The sequence below is a fragment of the Fusarium fujikuroi genome, chromosome FFUJ_chr02 (assembly GCF_900079805.1).
Source record: "Fusarium fujikuroi IMI 58289 draft genome, chromosome FFUJ_chr02".
Lineage (NCBI taxonomy): Eukaryota > Fungi > Ascomycota > Sordariomycetes > Hypocreales > Nectriaceae > Fusarium > Fusarium fujikuroi.
The window spans coordinates 3478864-3499026 of NC_036623.1; the positions used below are offsets into that span (position 1 = coordinate 3478864).

General features: G+C 48.3%; 7 protein-coding genes; 3 read left to right on the forward strand and 4 right to left on the reverse strand.

The window, feature by feature from the left end:
• Positions 1-97: 97 nt before the first annotated feature.
• On the reverse strand, positions 98-2000 carry FFUJ_04269 (probable Restriction of telomere capping protein 5; the record flags this gene model as incomplete). XM_023572466.1 has 2 exons in its annotated part: positions 98-1858; positions 1935-2000. The coding sequence occupies 2 exons, from the start codon at positions 1998-2000 to the stop codon at positions 98-100; spliced, it is 1827 nt and encodes a 608-aa protein (XP_023426585.1).
• A 593-nt stretch (positions 2001-2593) lies between these two features.
• Positions 2594-6463, reverse strand: FFUJ_04268 (uncharacterized protein; the record flags this gene model as incomplete). XM_023572467.1 has 2 exons in its annotated part: positions 2594-5260; positions 5390-6463. 2 exons carry the CDS (start codon positions 6461-6463, stop codon positions 2594-2596), a joined length of 3741 nt encoding a protein of 1246 aa, XP_023426586.1.
• Positions 6464-7954: 1491 nt separating this feature from the next.
• Positions 7955-10266, reverse strand: FFUJ_04267 (uncharacterized protein; the record flags this gene model as incomplete). XM_023572468.1 has 2 exons in its annotated part: positions 7955-9947; positions 10004-10266. The coding sequence occupies 2 exons, from the start codon at positions 10264-10266 to the stop codon at positions 7955-7957; spliced, it is 2256 nt and encodes a 751-aa protein (XP_023426587.1).
• Positions 10267-11228: 962 nt separating this feature from the next.
• On the forward strand, positions 11229-12667 carry FFUJ_04266 (uncharacterized protein; the record flags this gene model as incomplete). XM_023572469.1 has 6 exons in its annotated part: positions 11229-11338; positions 11394-11467; positions 11523-11720; positions 11771-11778; positions 11825-12524; positions 12579-12667. 6 exons carry the CDS (start codon positions 11229-11231, stop codon positions 12665-12667), a joined length of 1179 nt encoding a protein of 392 aa, XP_023427182.1.
• Positions 12668-14265: 1598 nt separating this feature from the next.
• Positions 14266-16095, forward strand: FFUJ_04265 (probable NMT1-N-myristoyltransferase; the record flags this gene model as incomplete). XM_023572470.1 has 3 exons in its annotated part: positions 14266-14987; positions 15058-15640; positions 15694-16095. 3 exons carry the CDS (start codon positions 14266-14268, stop codon positions 16093-16095), a joined length of 1707 nt encoding a protein of 568 aa, XP_023426588.1.
• A 994-nt stretch (positions 16096-17089) lies between these two features.
• Positions 17090-18316, forward strand: FFUJ_04264 (related to alpha/beta hydrolase; the record flags this gene model as incomplete). XM_023572471.1 has 2 exons in its annotated part: positions 17090-17302; positions 17432-18316. The coding sequence occupies 2 exons, from the start codon at positions 17090-17092 to the stop codon at positions 18314-18316; spliced, it is 1098 nt and encodes a 365-aa protein (XP_023426589.1).
• A 554-nt stretch (positions 18317-18870) lies between these two features.
• Positions 18871-19910, reverse strand: FFUJ_04263 (related to oligosaccharyltransferase delta subunit (ribophorin II); the record flags this gene model as incomplete). XM_023572472.1 has 4 exons in its annotated part: positions 18871-19110; positions 19158-19445; positions 19497-19692; positions 19786-19910. 4 exons carry the CDS (start codon positions 19908-19910, stop codon positions 18871-18873), a joined length of 849 nt encoding a protein of 282 aa, XP_023426590.1.
• Between the last annotated feature and the right edge of the window lie 253 nt (positions 19911-20163).

The window sequence follows — 20163 nt, forward strand, 5'->3', positions numbered from 1 at the left end:
CTGTGAAGTTTCAAGACAGGCAGTTATTAAACCAATGTGCTATCCAGGCTTTAAGAATATGCATTGCCCGGTAATGCTCAAATTCTTAGGAGTTGCTTCATGTCATAGATCCTCCACTTCGGTTTCCTCCAATTAACCCTGCCATCTCAAGCAATGCCCGGTCAGCCTCGATATCGCCATTTCCGAGATTGATCTTGCGGCGAGCTTCAGCCTCTCGCTCCTCCCAGGCCCATTTCTCGGCTTGGGCTTGTGCTTCTTTATCACCACCACAGCCCCAAACTTCGAGACTCTCGATCTGGAATCGGTCCTGGAAATCATACTTTCTCACCACACTCGAGTGAAATGCACCTCCTCGAGATGTAAAATCGTGGTTGAAGACTGCAAACTCGAACGAGTCGTCAAGTAATAATGATACAGGGCCTAAACGTAACATGTCGGCCTTTCTGTGAGCTTGAGATGGGTGTGGATGAGGGCAACCGAACGACATCATGGGATGGTGCGCTGGTGCTTTTGTGAAAGTGACATAGTCCTTGTTGATAGTTGATGCCGGAAAGACATCGTGAATTGGTTCAAGTTGAAATAGAGTTGTCTCTGAATCGCCGAAGCATTCCCGGTGGGTGTGTTTCCAGGGTTCACGAACGTAGACACCAAAAGTGAGCCGATCCGATTTGCTACCATGAGGGAACCGCTTCGGGGGCAAGGATGCCGCGAAACTGCTTTCCTGACCACCCTCCGGCTCATCCCCCAGCCGTGTTCCGCTCACCAAGAGCAGTGTTGGAGCTTGCCAGTTGAAAACCTTCGTCTGGAAACTTCCCATGGAGAAGCCGGCATCATTGCCCGAGTATAGGAGCCTCACTCGCCGAAAGAGATCTGTTCCAGGGAGGAAAAATGAGATCTGGGACAATGTGTTCTGATTAAGTATCTCGCCCGTGTCGGTCAAAAGAGGCTGTGCTACTTTTTGAGATGAGGTAGTAGCGGGGGTATCATTTTGATGTTTGGAGAAATCTAGATTTTGCGAGAAAAGGAAGCGCTCAAAGAGACCATTGAATCCACGAAAAAGATGAGGGCAAATCACAGGGATGATGGTTCTGAAGTGGTTGTACTTGATGCCAGTTGAGGTTTCGGCATTAACGAAGGAGGCAAGAATGCTTTCAGCGGCGCCACGGAGGCCCTCGAGTTCTTGTCCAACAACACGGCTTGAATACATCGAGAGGCTTTCCTGAGGATCAAGCGGGGCGGCAAGGAGAAGCAGCATGATAAGTTTTCGGAAATTGTCAGTTGGGATCGTTGCACCATGAAAGACTGGCGCATGGCCCTGGTCCACGGCATCCTTGATGTCAAGCAATTCAAAAGCTGTCAATACGAGGTCGTCGTCCTCACCGTCTTCATCTTCGTCGCCAGCTGCATCAACCGCAAAACCAGCCATACGGGACGTTGCCTTCTCTTTATCGTCTTTGGACTCGATAGGTGCGATATGTGGCGTGTCTGGATGGGCTCCTGCTTCTGACATTTTACGATCAAAGACAGCCAAGCTCTTGAACAGTAGTTTGGTCCTATCTGAAGAGCCCCGCGCCAATACGGTTCGGTAGCGCTCAGTCATGATGACGACCACCATAATCATCCGCTGAAACTCCAGGACTACAGGTGCATCTTGAAGAAATGGAAAAGCACCGATATAGGATACCATTTGGAAAATGACTGGAGAGGTGCCGAGAATGTCTGGTATTTCCAGGTACCGGGCGATAGTATCCTCTTTCAGGTATTTGACAGAGTCCTGCTGATCCGCAAGGCTCTTGAAAACATCTCTGAGTGAGTATAGTTCAAGAGAGGTGAAACATTTCTTCATAAACTTCTCCGTCTATGAGCTCGTGTTAGCGGTATTTCAGAACCGGTTCTGGTAACGTATGATAGATGGATGGACAGGAGGAGCTCACAAGTTGTTGGGTTAGCTCTTCATGCGACCGCCGCTGCGGATGCTCATCCGAAAGATTCTGACCCATTTTGCAAAGGCCACTGCGTTTGCATCACTCTGATACTAACAATCAATGATGACAATATGAAAAATGTGAAGTTGAGAGTGTCTAAGCTAAGTTAAGGTAGACGACTTCATGACATTCCAGACACTGAGTGAGGTGAGGTGAGGTAAGGTGGGTGAATTGCATTGCTGACACGCAAGGTACGTACACGCACACTTAGGTACTGGTACCTAGGTAGGTAGGTACGTAATGATTCGCTCCTTCCCCTGTCCTGTCGCTCATCCTCGTCCAATTAGATCCAATCTAATGTGCCAAGCAATAACGGTGTCTTGAAATGATCGACTTGATTGACACGTGAAATCGGCGGCATCGTTGGCCCGGACTTTTATGGCTTCTAGGTATCACGCAATTTGAAGCTATTCCCAGAAACCAAGATCAATGAAACTGAACCAGGTCTCGAAACAGATATACTCTTATGTATTCATTACCCAAGGCAGGGGTGTCTAGATACCGACTTGGGTCCAGTAAAAATCCCCGTAAACAAAACTAATCGAGTACCTTTGCTTCTCGTATGTCAATCTGAACAACTCCGACTTGAGTACCCCTTCGCACCGTTCTCAGTTTCCTTCTTTCTCCTTCTTAGGGCCCCAGGCGTCCTCAAGCTCGCTGACGAACTCATCGCACCATCCGTTCTCTTTTGTCTTTTCAAGCTTGTCCTTCATTTTCTGCTCAGCCTCGGTAATCTTCTTACCATCAGTGCCCTTACTCCGGAGATCATCACCTGGTTGGCCCGCCTTGTCCAGGGCTGACCCGAGAAGTTTGTTTATAACTTCAGAGTGCTTGATATCATCCTTTCCTTGCTCTGCGTTCTTCATCCTCTTGACCCCCCAATACTTCGTGACCTTGTCCAAGAGTCTGCCCTTCAGCTCTTTGGCCTCCAAAAACTCGTCCCTGGTGAATTCGTCGAAGTCGAGGCTCTTGGCGATTTCCAGGCGCACTTCCTTCTTGATAGATTCTAGCTTCAGTTCTTCATTCTTTGGCTTGGGGAATTCCTTACCAACAAGCTTGAGAAGTTCTTGGTATTGAGGAGTACCGACACTCTTGGAGACAGCCTCGTTGAGTTTCTCGAGGAGATCAGTGTTCGGCTTAGATGCGTTGATGAACTCACGGGCGAGTGACTGGTCCAGCCCAAGCCTTCTCGCCAGGGCCTGGCGCTCGTATTTGTCCAACTTAAGCACACGTTCCAGTTCCTTCTCGGTAAGCTGGTGTACAGATCGCTTCCGTATCTTGTCTTTCCTCGCTTTGTTATTTCCCTTGACTGCCAGATGCTTCAGCGACTTGACAACATCTTCATATTTAGGGTCTAATTGAACTCGGATCCACTCCTCGTTCAGTCGCTCCAGATTTTCACCTGTAAACTTTTTGGTCTTGACGAACCATTTTGTCAGGTCTTTAGGCATTCCAATCTTCTTGGCTACTTCACGGCGATGAAATTTAGGCATATTCGCTAACACCGCTAGCTGCTGTTCAGTGAGCCTTTGCGGCTCATCGGCCTCGACCTTCTCCTTGGGCTTGGCCACCTTCTCCTTCTCGTCGTCTGTCAGGGTTATGAGTTCGTCCTTGGTATTCTCGTCCTGACCCTTAGATCGCCTGGACTTGGTGTTGAACTCTTGAAGGATCTTCTTATATTTAGGATCCTTGTGAATACGGGCATACTCCCAGTTGATTTTGTGAATCATCGCTTGGTCGAGCTTTCCACAATCTACAAACTCATCTGTGAGTTTCGCGGGAAGATCGAGTTTCTCTGCCAAGAAGCGGCGTAGGATTGGATCCATGGCTTCGATCTTCTTCAGCATCTCATTGGGGATCTTGGGCGGCGGTGGGTTTGGGGCTGCTCGCTTCCCATTAGACTTGAGCTTCTCAAGGATCTTCTTGTATTTGGGGTTCTTTGCAATACGTTCATACTCCTTCTCAAGCTTCCTGATAAGACCGGGAGATAGCTTTCCGCCTTTTACAAACTCTTTCTTGAGTTCCGGGCCAAAATCAAGTTGGTCGGCAGCTAAGGTACGCATCATAGGAGGCATAGCCTCGATCTTTGCGAGCATCTCTGGGGTGAGCACAGAAGCAGATCTCTTTCTGTTGCGAAACTTGCGTTCTGTGTTGAGATACTTGATGAAATGTGCGTATTTGGGGTCGTCGACGATGCGAGCATACATGACATTGAGCTTGGTAATCAGCTTGGGGGTGCAATCCTTAAACTCGCCGAACTCCTTTCTGGTCTGAGAATCTAGAGGCAGGCCCATTGCGATTCTCTTTCGGTCCTGCGGCGAAAGGGCTTCCAGGTTGAGTATTTGAGTGGTGTTGAGCTTGGGTACAAGGTTACTCGATCTTTTGATGTGAGTTTCAGGACGAGACTGGTGAGCTTTGTATGCCTTCGTTTCATCTTCGTGGTCCTTATGATGTCCGGACTTTGGGAAGTAATTGATGGGCTTGCGATCCATCTTCAATCTTTGATAAAATGGACCACGCTCGTTATCATCGTCGTGCTTGTGCTTAGATTGCTCCTCAAATTGGTGTTTCGGTTTGTTGTAAGGGTAGTAGTCCTCTGATTTCTTAGAGTCCCAATGGTGCTCAGCCTCTTGATGGTTATGCTGAGGCTTGGGTCTCTTAGGATGCTCATTATCTTTGTCATGATGATGATGATGATGATCTGGCTTCTCATTATGAAGGGTTGGCTTGTGCTGCGAGACGCGATCCTTGATCACTTTGATATAATTCTTCTCATCGTCATGTTTATCGTTGATTTTCTTCTCGTACTGGGAAGTAGGCTTATTATGCGAGTATTGACCCTTCTTCGAGTCCTCATGGTCATGATAATAGGCGTTCTGCTTTTTGGCGTGATGTGAGTCCACCTCCTCATGGTTATAGCCAGGCTCATAGTGAGAGGAACTGTCTTGGCTCAACTTGACATGCTTCTTGTTGTCATCATGCTTGTGCTCGGCATGCTCTTTGTATGGATATGAAGGCCTCTTATGAGAATGGTGCTTTTTCTCGGACTCATGGTGCGAGTCATGATCGTCTTCGGATGGGTGAGTCTTCTTGAGGTGGTGTTTAGGGGCCTCCTTCTTGGCAAGAAGGTCGGCGAGGGATTCGATGATTCTTCGCAGTGTATCATTCTTCTCCTTCTCTGCTTGATCAGACTTCTTGTGTCCATTCTTGGGCTTATCGCCATGGTGAGTGTTCTGGTTGTCGGGGTAGCGATTGTCGTGAGGGCTAGGTCTGCCCTTATCAGAGTAAACGTGAGAAGGATAAGACTTGTACTGATGGGATGGCTTTTTGGAAGAGCCATGGCTGCCATTTTCCTTTTTTAAGAGCGGGCCGATCAGCTCGAGAATCTTCTTGGTAACTTGTACAACAGGCGTGTGGCGGTGCCCTTGAGTCTGATTGCGGCCTTTGCTTGACTGGGGATACTTCTTCTCACTTCCAAAGTGACCCTTGTCGTGACCATCATAGTTCTTAGACTCTACATTCTTATGGTGGGACTTTGGAAGGGAATGGTGCTCCTTTGTTGGCTCCTTGTGTTTCTGCTCGCCATCATGCTTATACTTGTGATCCTTCGTTTCATGAGTCGACTCCTCCGAGCTCACATGAAAGATTTTGATAAGTTCTGCGTCGCCATGGCCATGCTTCTTGTCGGAATTATGGTAAATCTTGTAGGTTGGAGCATGAATGTTGATGTCGATATCGCGCTTGACATCCATTCCATTTCGATGAATAAACTTGTACATTTTGCCATCCTTCGAGTTGGTCTGTTCCTTCTTGTCTTCCTTGACCTGTTTCTCTTCATTCCTGTGCTTGTTGTAGCGCTTGGGGGTCTCCAGCACAATGTTTTCGAAAGGTAATTTCTGCTTGGTTTCCTTTTTGATTTTCTCCACGGCATCCTCTAGCGACTTCGACTTGTCGTCGGACTTGGGAGTCTCCGACACATGATCTTTGAGCCGTGGGAATTCCTCCTCGTGCTTCTTCTTGGCCTTCTTGAACTCTTCTGTAGGGAAGGTGAGTTTGGGTTTCTCCTTTTTATTCTTATTCTTATCCTCATCCTTGTCGTCATCTTCTTCATCATGTTGCTTCTTCTTGAAATCATGGGAGTGATGTTCCTTATGATCATCATCATCATTGTTATGCTTCTCCTTTGCTTTTTGAGGCTGGTTAACATGCTCTTCCTTGCCATCGTCATCTTCATCATCATCGGTGTCGTCGTCGTCATGCTTCTTCTCTTCATGATGATGCTTGTGGTCCTTGACCCCAAAGTATCGGTGTGAAGTGATCTTGGTGATTGTTTCATAGCCGTGAAACTTCTTCTCGTCGGGTTCGGCATCATTGTGCTTGTGTTGTGTCAATTCCTTCTTCATATCATCATTGGGGAGGACCAAGGCCAAGCCCATCGATGCCTGGAGGGCAACGAGGATGGTGTCGGCCAATTTCATGATCACCGACTCTTAGGCAAATAGTATGTGGCCAAGGTAGACTAAAGATGATATAGAGGGTCGCAACCGAACTTATGTTTCAAGCTTAGAAGAAAGAACAAGTGGTAATGATAGGGAAAGGAGCATCCTACTTATACTTACAGAGAACCAGATATTCCTCGTGATCAACCTTGGGTAAACTTCCTGTCCCCCTCTTTCTATAGCATCATTGCCATCATAGACAGCTGTTAGCATGGCTGGGCGTAAATTGAGACTCGTCTGGAGACAAGTGAGAGACGCCTCCTGCCGCTCATACACATATGGCTGAGGACGCCGAAACCTATCAACCGAGGGGGGTTCGACATCGTACGGTGTCTCCTCATTTTGTAAGTTCATCAAGCCATATCGATGACTTCTACCGTCACAGCTTTCCTAACCATAGTTTGGCAAATAGTAAAGGGCACTGCATGGTTGTTGATTGTATGCCTGGTTTTGCTTGGCTAGGGAATCACGACAACAAGTATCATTTTTCTTTCTACCGAGAAAACTATGACTATGGTGAGGTCCAAACTATCTGTTTGATACGCTTGGCTGAGACAACAGGTCAGAGGTATGCCTATGGATGCACCTTCTCGGTCTCGGAACTATCAAGCTCTAAGTTCAGCGTCATCCACAAGTCAATTGTGTGATTTTGATATTGTAATTCAAGAGAATATCATCATCATCGACATAATCAAAAGAGGATACAAGGCTCAAGGCAGGCAACATACGCGTCTGGTAACCATAACGTCAAACTCGTGACACTTGCATTCACAACAATCGTCATGCCGTGAAATCACAGTTCATGATGATGCCGAAACTTAATTTCCCATGATGGTGATGCCCCTCCGCAGGCTCATGAGTTTTGTTACTACCTACCTAGGTAGGTTAACATTCAAGCTGGCGGAGAGAATGTTGTACTCCTCCGTCCTCGAACCAATATGAATCGGACGACTCTCCAGAAAAGGAGCGACATATCCTCAACTAAATTGCCACATGTCACCACAAAAAGCTACACTACAACTGTATTAACTTCAAGCCTTGAATCCTGTCCCCTCGTTCTATCTAGGAGAAAGAATAGCTAGAATCTCAATTATGCTTCTAGAGGAGCCCAAAGGGTCATCCACACACACATCATGGATGATACGCAGAAACTTGGTAATTGCCCCGGAGAGACCATGAGGGGTACGGGACGGTGCTTGAAAATCAGTGAGCAGGTACAAATCCCGATGATGACAATTCGCCGGACAGTCTCAAGAGATTTAGACTCCGCCGACAAATCTTTCTCTGCTTTGGGTCAAGATAATCTAGGTAACTTATATGCAAGTAGCGCCTATCCATCCCACGAATGATGTTCCTGTCAACACTCCTAACTTCGCCATAACAAAATGCCAAACTCCATTGTAAGCGCACCAAATTTAGAAACAGTTTGTGCAACTCGTAGTAAAACAGGTTTGAGAACTCAAGACATGCTTAGGCCTCCTTGTCCTTTGCAGAAACTTGATTGATCAAGCGCTGGTACTTAGCTTCAGCCTCCTGCTCAGCATATCGAGCTGGCTTTGACAGCCGTCCTTCTACTGGTGGAGTCTCAGAATTGTCTTTGGACGTCCAAAGAACGCCAACCTTCGCGGCGGGCTTCGGCTCTATTACCGAGTCAGGTTTTGGTGTCGAGCCGTTTGTCCTGGGTTCCTCCGAGGCCGTGCCGTCTTTCTCTCCGTCTGAACTGGCTTTCGGGAGCCTCATTGCCAGGAGAACATATTCGGCGCGGGTCATATGATCCATGACATCGTCCATATAGCGCCTGACCTCATCTTGGGGAGCAACCACTCGTGCGAGATTCTCCAGATGGCGTCCAGATGGTGTGAAGAGTCGTATTGTGACGGGTTGGTAGTAGTCTAGCTTTGGGTCGCCTCCATATTCAGATGTGCTTCCCTTGCGAACAATAAGAAATGAAGCCACAACTTGCTGGCCAGTCGCAGTTGGTAGAAATTCCAAAATACTGAATTTGGGGAAAAGATATCGGTCACCGTTTCCAAAATCAAAAACAACAGCAGTAATGTCTGGTTTGGGCACAGGTGGTGGCCCCTTTGATCTGAGAGCCTGTGAGTTAGGTGGAGGTCCATTATGGGGTGCCTTTTGTTGTCCATTCGGCATGCCGTTCGGGGTTTGCTGGCGGATTTGTACAGGAGTAGGGGAAGCTTTCGGAGCGGTCTTCATATCACGATGAAGCCGATCTAAGATTTCCTTGAGATCTGTAGCATCAGTAAAACCAGGTCGGTTTTCCGCAATCCTTCGAATCATATCCCGTGTCCTCTGGTCCTCCAGGGCAGTCTTGACCAATAGAACAACAAGCGGATCACTGCCTTGTGGTGGTCGCAGCTCGGACGACTTCTGGTTGGGGTTAGAGGCCAAGACAATATCAAGAATAGTCCTGACTTCCGTAGCAAAATATTGCACTGTACGGCCATCGACAAGAAGACGATCTGCCGATGGCCCTTGCTGTCCTCCTCTACTTCGATATTCGGCATTCAGTTGATCTATGATCTTCTGAAAGTGAGCTAATTCCCCCTCCTTTGCTTGCCCCACGGCCACTCTTTTCATGAGGTCCCGCAGCTCTGCATCTCCTGAAGCCTTCTGTGCCAATAAAGCAATCACGGGATCGTTCGCCGACGGTTTCGCAGCAGGGGCAGCACCTGAAGCAGGGACACCTGGAGCTGAGCCAGGGATTGGAGCAGGAGCAGGTTTGGCGAGGCCACTCGCAGGCGGATGAGAATTTGGAGGCGGTCGGGGTGCTGGAGACATTGAAGGAGCTGCTATCGGCCTAGTGGGTGCTGCTGGTGCTACGGTTGGCCCTGAAGCTGACATATGTGCCACTGGTGCGGAAATATTGGGAGACGCTTGTGAGATTGATGGTGTTGGAGATGGTGCTACAGGCCCTCCAACTTGTGGTCTCGGCTGCAAGCTTGGACTCGGGGATGGTGTCGCAGTGTTCACCGGGGCTGTCGTTGAAGTAGCAATCTGACCTTGAGAGGTCCTAGGAAGCGTTTGAGATGATTGATCTGGACTTTGAGCTGGACCCTGTGATGGACTTTGTGGTATAGATTTCGCTGGCACCGCCCTATTCGGTGTCGGGGTGCCAGCTGCCGGTGCTGGAGGCGCGAGTGGTGGAGGCATTGAGCCATTTGGAGGACCATACTGAAGGATAGGACGGTGCTGTGGTTGCTGCTGTGGTACGGGCTGAGTTTTCGGTTTCGGGTCCTTCACCACGTACATCGTGGCTTCGATTATATGAGGCTCAATCGTAATCGTTACGGTGCCCACCTTTGACATGGTATCCTTAGGCGGGTTTTTAGGATCTTCATTGAGAACACCTTTGCGCTTATGGGGTTTCGTCCAATACTTTGCAAATAAGCCTTCGCTAATCCATTTGTGACGAGATCGGAAGAGTGATTCGGCAAGTACACCACTTGAGGGACGCGTCAGTCAGTATCTCCATCTCTGGGTCAGTTCAGCATGTCATACCTTTCACCAACCGACTGATACTCCTTTGACGACAGTTCTTCTGGCTGCGCGACTTCTACCGTTGGGAGAGGTTTACCAGCTTGAATCGATTTGGGCAACGGCGGCGGGGGAGGTTCTTCAGGTTCCGGAGCTGGCTCTGGCTCTGGAGCTGGCGGGGGAGCAGCAGGCGTCGCAGATCGTTCTCGAGGTGTAACATTGCGCTTTTTGGCAGCATTTTCGCCTCGAGCGGCAGCCCGCGCGGGCAGTTTGCGCTTTCGCTCCATGAACTAGCTTGCACAGTAGGCAAACTACAGAGAGCGCAAAAGAATTACACTGCGAGACTGGAGCCAATCATTATATGAGGGCCATGCAAGGCGCGTCTTGCAGCAAAATGAACGTGTAAAGCTGAGTAATCGATCGTTTTCGTGAGCAATAAAAAGTCGAAGAAGTGAAGGTGAGGTTGGGTCACGAGGGAATGTTGAGAGAATATGGAGTATGGAGGTGGGAGATGGAAGATGGGAATGGAGGCTCCCATTGGAAAAGAGAAAGTGGTAGCAGCCCAGCATTCAGTAGCAACAGCCACCTACTACGGACAGCAATCCGAGGCTCAGTGGTGCAGGTCCAACACGGGCACCTTCATGATGGAGCATGGAGTGTAGATCCAGGGTTCTGATTGGGCAGGTTCAGTGCTCCAGCGCCCAGGTTTAAAAAAGAAGCTGGGGCTCAGCAGGGACCTTACAGGCCCGGGCCTATTTGGAAGCGCCGTGAGAGTGTCGGGGTCGTCTATTAGTTAGGTTTATCAATAAAAACCAGTCGGTTAGGGAAATCACTCCTATTGAACCTATTGACCGATGATAGTGCACAAGCTTCGTCATCTACATCTTCCTTTAGCATTCACAATCACAATTAGCCTCAACTGAGGTAAGGTGAGATGTAGTCATTTCGCGGCTCTTTCTTCCCAGCAGATTAGGTGGGGCCACAGCCGCATCAGACGCGCCTCAGGTACATTGAATGCAGGCGTAGTCTTCCCCACGTGAGAAGTCCCGGTGGTGATCACTGGTTTTTAGCGCGGGCAATGGAAGCAACGTCCTGTCTGGTTCGACCTCAGGCCTTCATGGGTTCTGCCTTGTAATTAGCAGGTGAGCGTATTATTCGCCTCGGCCAAGTCAGCGTTTCATTTTCAGAATCTCTCATAGATTTCTTTCTTTTACTCTGATTTGTTCTTTGATCCACCAACGGAAAAATTATGTCTTATCTTCATCCCGCCGTCAAGGCTGTGGTTATAGCCGTCGCAGCGCCACTGGGCCTCTACTGCGTTTTCTTGGGACTGGGAATGACACCGTTCTTCCAGAGGCAGTATGTTTGGGTCGTGTATCATTGTGAAGTTAATCGATTTTGACTCTCTAATCAGGTTTCTATATGCGCACAAGTTCAATACATTATTATGGAGTAATGTCAACCAACCAGAACGATGGGGTTTCGCTCGTATGTCTAAACTCTGAGATTCTGTATTCATAAGACTCATATAATGCTCGTATAGGGAACCAAGTAACTCCGTTCTCACTCGAGACGCCTGACGGTGAATCAATTTACGCTTGGCATATCCTTCCACTCCCTCTGTATCTACAGAATGAAGCCAAGATCGAATCCCAAGAGCCGGGTTTCTCGGTAGACTTCACCAAGACCGAGTCATTTCGTCTACTAAAGGAGGATCCAGAATCTCGGTTGGTGTTATATTGTATGTTGAATCTGGGTTTCTCATCCTATTGATACTTACTCATATCTCAGTTCACGGCGTAAGTGGTGGCCGCCATTTTCTAACCGATGCAACTGACTTTACAGAACGCTGGTCATATCGCGCAAGCTATTCGACCTCTCAGCTATCATTCCCTGACTGACACTTCCTCTTATCATGTTATCGCCATCGACTACCGAGGATTTGGTCATTCTACGGGCACACCTTCAGAGACTGGAGTAATTCAAGATGCTGCAACACTCGTTGACTGGGCTACCAACGTGGCAGGGATTCCACCAAGTCGCATTGTCCTGCTCGGACAGAGCTTAGGTACTGCTGTAGTCAGTGCCGTTGCTGAAAGGTATGCCCTTCAGGGCGTCGAATTTGCAGGCATTACCATAGTCGCTGGCTTCAGCGATCTTGCAAATCTCCTGTTGGGTTATCGAATCGTGGGTATCTTCCCTGTACTTGCTCCCTTCCGCATGTGGCCTTCTCTTGTTCGCTTCATTCACCGATTCGTTGTCGACAAGTGGCATTCAGACAGACGGCTCGCCAACGTAGTCCGCCATACGAAGACTAGACTCAGGCTTAATTTGATTCATGCAAAGAATGATAAAGACATTCCTTGGACGGAAGACAATAAGTTGTTCAGGGCTGCTGCCCAGGAGACTCTTGGGATTATGGATGACAAGGACTTCGAGACTTGGAAAGAAGAGCACACCATCCGCAAGGGCAAGGATGCATTTGTGACCACTTGGACTGCTGAACCCAACATGATTATCCGCCAAGAGCTTTTTCCATATGGTGGTAAGTGCATATATGTCCAATGCTGTTGGGATTGAATGCTGATAAGTGACTCAGGCCACAACGATATCATGGGCTATGCGCCTGTCGCGCTGGCCATCATGAGGGCATTTGATCTTCATGGAACGACCTACAATGATGAATAGACTGGTTCGACACTTCCATCAGGATAGTTGTTCGGCATCTAATAAGTAGCATCTTCATGTCTGGCCTATTGAGTTGCAATGCCAACACACACATGATATCTTAGTAATTACTCTGCACAGTTCGATAAGCGACGTGGGTTTACTTTGCTACTTTCTAAATCCTACTCTGAAGTTTTCGTATGTCTAGGCATATGTTCCTTATATATTACTCATCTCGAACGTAGGAGCACTTAAAGGCGTCGGTGTTCCTGTCGACCCTAGAGTATAGATTTCCATGAAAGACATGTAAATCCGTAAGGTCGTTAATAAATAGTCTTATAGGCGATACTTTCCGTCACTGAATGTTCATAATGATTTGATATTACAAATAGCCATCGCAGAGCTCCTCATCACTGACCTCCACTTCCACTCGGCGGGCATATTTTCTTTGTTTAGAAGACAGGTTATTGCTAATTCAGACTGTCCCCATTCCCCATTACCTGAGACAACTCCCCGTCAGATGCTGACTAAACTCACTACTCAATGGACCTGCCGCCTTCGCTTCAGCTTCAACTATACCATGGTGGAAAGCGCTGGTAGAGATAATCCCTTGCATACCGCAGCTATGTTCCCTAAGAAGCCCTGGCCCTGGGGAGCATGAAAACATCAGACCTTGATATATGGTGTCAAAATCAACTTACTAAAAGGTATCCTAAACTGATCCCAAATTTATTCTAGGTTACCTAAGTCTTTTCATCACTTCAGGTCAAGGTCCTGAGTTTTCTGTCCTCCCCTAGCCTGCCATTTAACGTGCCTCCATGAGTTGTAGTGATCACAAAATCCTTGGATTATACGTTATTGCTGCAAGCGAGACACGAATCGAGGCATCTTGCATTACATCATTCAGTGAAGTAATTACACTGTAGTGAGTAGCGGGATTGTGCTCATTATCGGATAGTTCTCTGGGCCATTTTATGAGTTCTAGGGTGCTTGCAACATCGAGAACCTACTATAGTTTTCTGTATCCTTCTTTCCTTTCTTTCGAGTAAATGAAAGTCATTCGCCTCTTTAGTATTCTACACTATAAACAATAGGACACCTATTGCCCTATAGCTGGCCAGCCAACATAACAGTGTCCAGTATCAGATACGGTTTATCTGCCTGGATGACGCAACTTCTGACTTCTTAAAGCAGTATAAATACCAGCTAAACAGTTCCCATCCGCTAGGTCGACCTACCCACGTTGCACTCTTCATTGTTCTATCACAAATCCAAAGCACGTTGTCAATCTGGCCAAGTACTGATCAGACTCTCCGGGCCCATACCTTGTTCACTCGTGCGATTCCTTTGAATCAGTTTTAATATATGAGAAAAGCCAACCACGACATCACGGGGCGAGTATTAAGCTTACAACTCGAGGCACCTCCTGTGGTTGTTCATGTATAACTATTATAGTACTTTATTAAAGCCGTTTAACCCCACCTAGCGTTAGCAGTGGAGGGCAGACACATGCTACTTACCCCACCAAAGAGCTCCTTTCGATTAAACTCCCCACCCCACGTAACATTACCTAGTAGTTAGCATCGACAACACCTACATCAAAAGGTCTATCTCGAATCATGTCCGAGGAGTCCAAGCCAGTTGAGCCCGTCGTCGACGAGACGAACGCCGAGCTCAAAGGCAAGGCCATCGCTCACGCCGATGCCGAAGCTGAAGCCGACGACAACGATGCCGCCGAATCTGGATCCGAGGAGGAGCATGAGGAGCAGCACGCTGCTGAAGGTTCCGGCGACAAGAAGAAGAAAAAGAAGAAGAAGTCGAAGCGAGCGAAAGTCAAGGAGGCCCTGACCGGCTCAAAGTCCGCGCCGACCGATTCCGATTTCCACAAGGCCCTCGATGGCCTCACTCCTCAGCAGATCAAGGAGTTCCTCGCCCTCAACCCAGCCCTCTCCCAAGAGGTGAATAAGGCCTCCAAGAGCGATGATCCTTCCGGTTCTCAGGCTGCCGACATGCTCAAGAAAATGTCACTACAAGATATCATGACTGGTCTTGCCGCGGGCGGAAAGAATGCCAAAGATATGGGATCGTATAAGTTCTGGCAGACGCAGCCTGTACCCAAGTTTGGAGAGGATGCGACCTTGAAGGAGGGTCCCTTACGCATTCAGAAGGTCGAGGAGGTCGACAAGGAGCCCGCCCCTCTAATTCCCGGCTTTGAATGGGTTACAATGGATTTGACCAATGACGAGGAGATCAAGGAAGTTTACGAGCTTTTGAACAAGCACTACGTCGAGGACGATGAGGCTATGTTCCGCTTCAACTATTCTCCCTCTATCCTTCGATGGTAAGTTGTCAGATTGCTTGGCCAGTACACGAGCTAGCTTTTCCAGACCAATATCCGCTGACACGCGCAGGGCCATGATGCCTCCTGGCTGGAAGAAGGAATACCACGTTGGTGTCCGCGCAACCCAGTCCCGTCTTCTCGTAGCTTTTATCTCAGCCATTCCTGTTCACCTCCGTGTCCGAGAGAACGTTGTTACCTGCTCTGAGGTCAACTTCCTTGCCATCCACAAGAAGCTCCGAGGCAAGCGTCTTACACCAGTACTCATTAAGGAGATTACCAGACGCAGCAACCTCAACGAGATCTGGCAAGGACTCTACACTGCTGGTGTCGTCCTTCCAAAGCCCGTCAGCACATGCAGATACTTCCATCGCGCTATCAATTGGCAAAAGCTTTACGAGTGTGGCTTCAGTCCTCTCCCCGCAAACAGCAAGCCTCAGTATCAGGTTCGCAAGTATGCGCTACCAGACGATACTAGCACCAAGGGCCTGCGACCGCTGGAAGAGAAGGACCTTGATGCTGTTATGGATTTGTATAAGCGGTATAATGCGCGCTTTGATATGACGCCAGAGTTCAGCCGCGAAGAAGCTCATCACTGGTTTGTCCCCAAGGTTGGACCCAATGACCAGCAGGTTGTGTGGACATACGTTGTCGAGGTCAGTCATCATAAGAACAAAGCTCAGAGAATACGCACTAATAAGCTACAAAGGACGAAAACAAGAAAATCACTGACTTCTTCTCTTTCTTCTGTATCGAGTCGACTGCTATTGGAAACGCTAAGCACAACGTTATCAAGGTTGCTTACATGTTTTACTACGGTACAGACGTCGCGCTACAGGACAAGTTCGACAAGGCTGCTCTCAAGAAGCGCCTTAACGAGCTTGTTCACGATGCCCTTATTATCTCCAAGCGCCATAAGTTCGATGTGTTCAACGCATTGACGCTGATGGACAATGCGCTGTTCCTGGAGCAGCAGAAATTCGGGGCCGGTGATGGTCAACTTCATTATTACCTGTTCAACTATCGTGTAAACCCAATTGCTGGTGGTGTCGACCGCAAGAACCAGCTTGACGAGGAAAATCTGAGTGGTATCGGACTTGTGATGCCTTGAGGTGGATGTGGAAGAGTTGTTGATTTACGATGCATATATAAGTGGACAATGAATGAATGAACGGTCAGACACCAGAAAGGAGTTCAATCGAAAAGGAACAAAGCAAGAAACAATTAAAAGATATCAAGGAGTGGCCTAGAAAGAATACAAGTCTTGATTGGCGTGTATTCGATCATGAATTAACTGTCTGAGATTCATTGACTGCCTGTTGGAGTTGTGCATCAATTGGCGATAGTTGAATGGTGGGTGACTCATGGGTATATTAAACTATCTATAACTAGCTGACTTGGTCTCTAATTCGGAGGGTTTGCGTCACCGCTCTCACTTCCATCGAGGCTGGAATGTAACCAAAGATGCCATGTTTGGATTCTTCACGTGGCGTGCCTAGGCCCATGGCGATCAAGCAACTGTAGGTACTAATGTAGGTAGCGCCGAGGCATGATGCAGCAATCCATGTCGCCTTCAATCGCTCACTCACTTGCTCTCTCTCACCCTAGCAAGTTGCAAGTTGAGTTGTGACAAGGTATTCCGAATACTACCTACTTCTACCTCTCCACAATTCACAGCCAAGTCTCCTACAACGTCTTTGCTTTTTTTATATGTCAATCACTCTTCATTCGCTCAAATCTCTGTATTTCTTCCGTGCTCACTACATTCTCCTACTCGCGTAGTCCGGGAGTGACGTACGGGGTCTTTTTGACAACTGCAACTTGGGATTCTACCTTACTTTACTTGCCTAGGTCCCTTACACTTATCAAACAACAGCACAAGAATTTCCCTTGAGACTCGAAGGGTGCACAAACGTGTTTGCGCAAGAAAGAGCCTTGACCAGGTTTATTATGAGAGCAAACAAACGCCAAATATCGATTATGGCGACTGACTTGTGAGTCCTCGACCAACAAAACAAACCCGTTCCATCATAGTCGTTCCAGTCTTTTTGTTCCCTATCTTTTCCATTCTTTCTTTTTCGTCTGCTTCTTTTCATTCGCTCCTCATGTGTGAATTCAAGGCTCACTTACACGCGATACGTACTCGCAGGCAACGCACGTTTCCCTCTGCTGAGGAGACGCTCAAGCACCCAGCCTATCCAGGCACACTCTGGGCCCTAGAACCTCACTCTCACGGCAAGGTCTCTGTCGCTGAGGGTCGCGGTGGTCCAGTCGGCATTGCGTGGGAGATTCATGGTCAGGGACCCGTCAAGCTTGTGGTACGTTTCTTCCGTTAAAATTCCCTTAATCTCTCCGTCCGCGTGTTACTCTTTCGTACTGTCTGTATCGTGTTTGCTTCAGATTTGGTCATATTCTGAGAGGGGAGGTTGACTGCTGACTGTATGTAGCTTATTATGGGCTTGGCAGGAGTCAAGACATCATGGCAGCGTCAAACAAAGTACTTCGGCCATGATCGAGCCGACAAGTACTCGGTTCTCATTATCGATAATCGTGGGATGGGCGGCAGCGACAAGCCCGTGGGTGTCTATTCTACCAGCGGCATGGCACTCGATGCCATCGAGGTCATCGACCATGTTGGCTGGAAGGCTGAGCGGGATATCAACCTCGTTGGTATCTCCATGGGTGGCATGATTGCACAAGAAATTGCTATTCGTATTCCCGAGCGTCTGCAGTCGCTTTCCCTCATCTGCACATCAGGCAAGGTCCAGAACACAAAGGGACTGTGGGAAACTGTCTCAGACACCATGGGTATGATCAACCCCAAGTCCATGGAGCGCAGTATTGTCGACACCGCTCTCCGGCTCTTCACACCCGAGTGGCTCGTCGCACCAGATGATGATATACTACCTGAGCCAGGCGTCACCGCACGATGCAGCCCACCACCGCCAGAGGGTGGTCCAACATACGGCCTCTTCGAGACCAACTTTCAGCGTTTCCAGGCTCAGGAACTCACCAAGAAAACAAACCCCGAGCTGTACACCACCAAAATGCTCATGTGTCAACTTGCGGCGGCAGCTTTGCACAACAAGACGGATGACCAGCTACGGGAAATAGCAGACGGTGTCGGCTCTGAGCGCATCATGATTATGCATGGAAAGCGTGACAACATGATCAGCTTTCCAAATGGCGAACGGCTCATCAAAGTGCTGAAACCAGGCTCTGTACACATTGTGGACGATATGGGACACGCACCCATCATAGAGAAGACACAATGGTTCAACAGTGTCTTGGAGGAACAGCTGAGTATGTGGACCAAGCCGAAGGAGGAATAAGTGTTGAGAGGTAATTGTTTTCGAGCATATGAGTAAGCGATGGATACTGAATATTGCGATAAGCATGGAACATTGTAAGAGAACAGGCAGGACAGGCAGGACAGGCAGAGGACTAGTAAGCACTGATTATTGACTGTTAGTTACACGGATGAAGAGTTCGAGGTGCATGTCTTAGTCTAGGAATCACAAAATCATGGCACGTATTCGCTTATTGGGATGTAGCAATTATTGAAAAGTCACCAAATCCGACTCCATTTCCAGTGTCTATCATAATGTACATCCGTTTTGCATGCCTATAATTTGGCATCATTTCAACTCTTGGGAAAAGTTACTCGTCCTTGAACCTCTTGATTGATGGACTTTTGATGTTACAGAAATTCCCATCATGGAACATCTATTGTATACATGTCGATACCCGCAATCCGGCAATAGCTGTTCTTTTAGTAAGAGATCAGTCTTCCCCTATCTTCTACCAACATCGACTTGTGATGTATGGTTTCGAGCTTTAGCCCTTCTATCATGCCAAGCAGTTACTTTCGAATGTTGCAACCAGATTACCTCTCTCCAGCGAGACGTCGACTCTGGACCTCACTCAGAGCCTTGGTTCCACTCAGAAGCGCCACTACGCCAAGGACAATGGCGATAGGCAAGGTCTTGAAGAGGTTCCATTGGGCGTAGTAGAGGAACAGCGTGCCCTCAATGCCGACAATGGAGCCAAAGAAGACAGCGTGAGATATGGGTGCAGCTTTGAGGGCCTTGGGCAAATGGTTGACGTTGGCACCAAGGAAGAGCCACTACATGCTTGTTAGTCTGAATGTATGATGGCAGAATTCACACGTACCCCGAGGAAGAGAGCAGGAACGCTAGCCACGATAGCGAGCACAAAGACAAGAGTGACAACCACGGGAGGACTCGAGTCGCCGACCTTGAAGATGTGGTCGATCTCGGCTCGGGGGCCATATCGAACAGGAGCCTCATACTGAGGTGAAGGAGCATTGGAGTCGAGTTGAACTTCGATATCGAAGACGGGGGAAATAAGGGGGTTGGACGAGCCGAAAGATCCTAGGACAAGGTTGGCTTTAATGGGTTCGTCGGAGAGGAGCAGTTGAATAGGAAGATCCTTTTGTGACTGTGATTATGGTTAGTCGTGGAATTGATTCGACTCTGATTGATTGCGTACAATCTCGGCTTCGCCCTTTCCAGAGGCCTTCATCTTGAGAGGGAATGGGGCCTCGAGGCCAGTTGACTCGGTGAGGATAAGGAATGCCTGGTGAGGGCGCTTTGGCTCGCCAGCTTCGGTCGTGGTTAACGAGACCTTGATGGTATCTGCCTTGCCTAGGACAAGAGACTTCTTGGTAGGTTTCTGATCGCTAAATCTGTATTGATCAGACTAGTCAGTGGACATTCTCTCGCACTCAATCGCTCATGATAACTTCATCATGGCATCTCTAGATGGACAGCTAGCTTACTTGGCAGTAACGCCCTGGGCTCTCTTGGAGCCGACAGTGACGGAGCCATCGGTGAAACTCCAAGACGAGGCAGCGCTAGTCACGCTCGTTAGGAGGATTAGGGACGATGCGATTGAGAAGCGCATGATTTTGACGTTATCGCAGGTCGATTCGGTCGGTTCTGGAGTTGAGGCCAAGTGGATGAGACAGGATAGCTCAAGACAGATGGCGCACCGTAGCTTGCATTACGTGGTGGCAGTGGAGAGCTTTGATTGGTCAAAGCTCCAACTTTGGTGGAGACTCGAAGAGAGCTCCTGGCTTCAGGGTAGGTCTACGATATGTATCACTTGAAGGAACAAATCCATTTCATGGTGATCATCGATTAATTCTATAAACCTC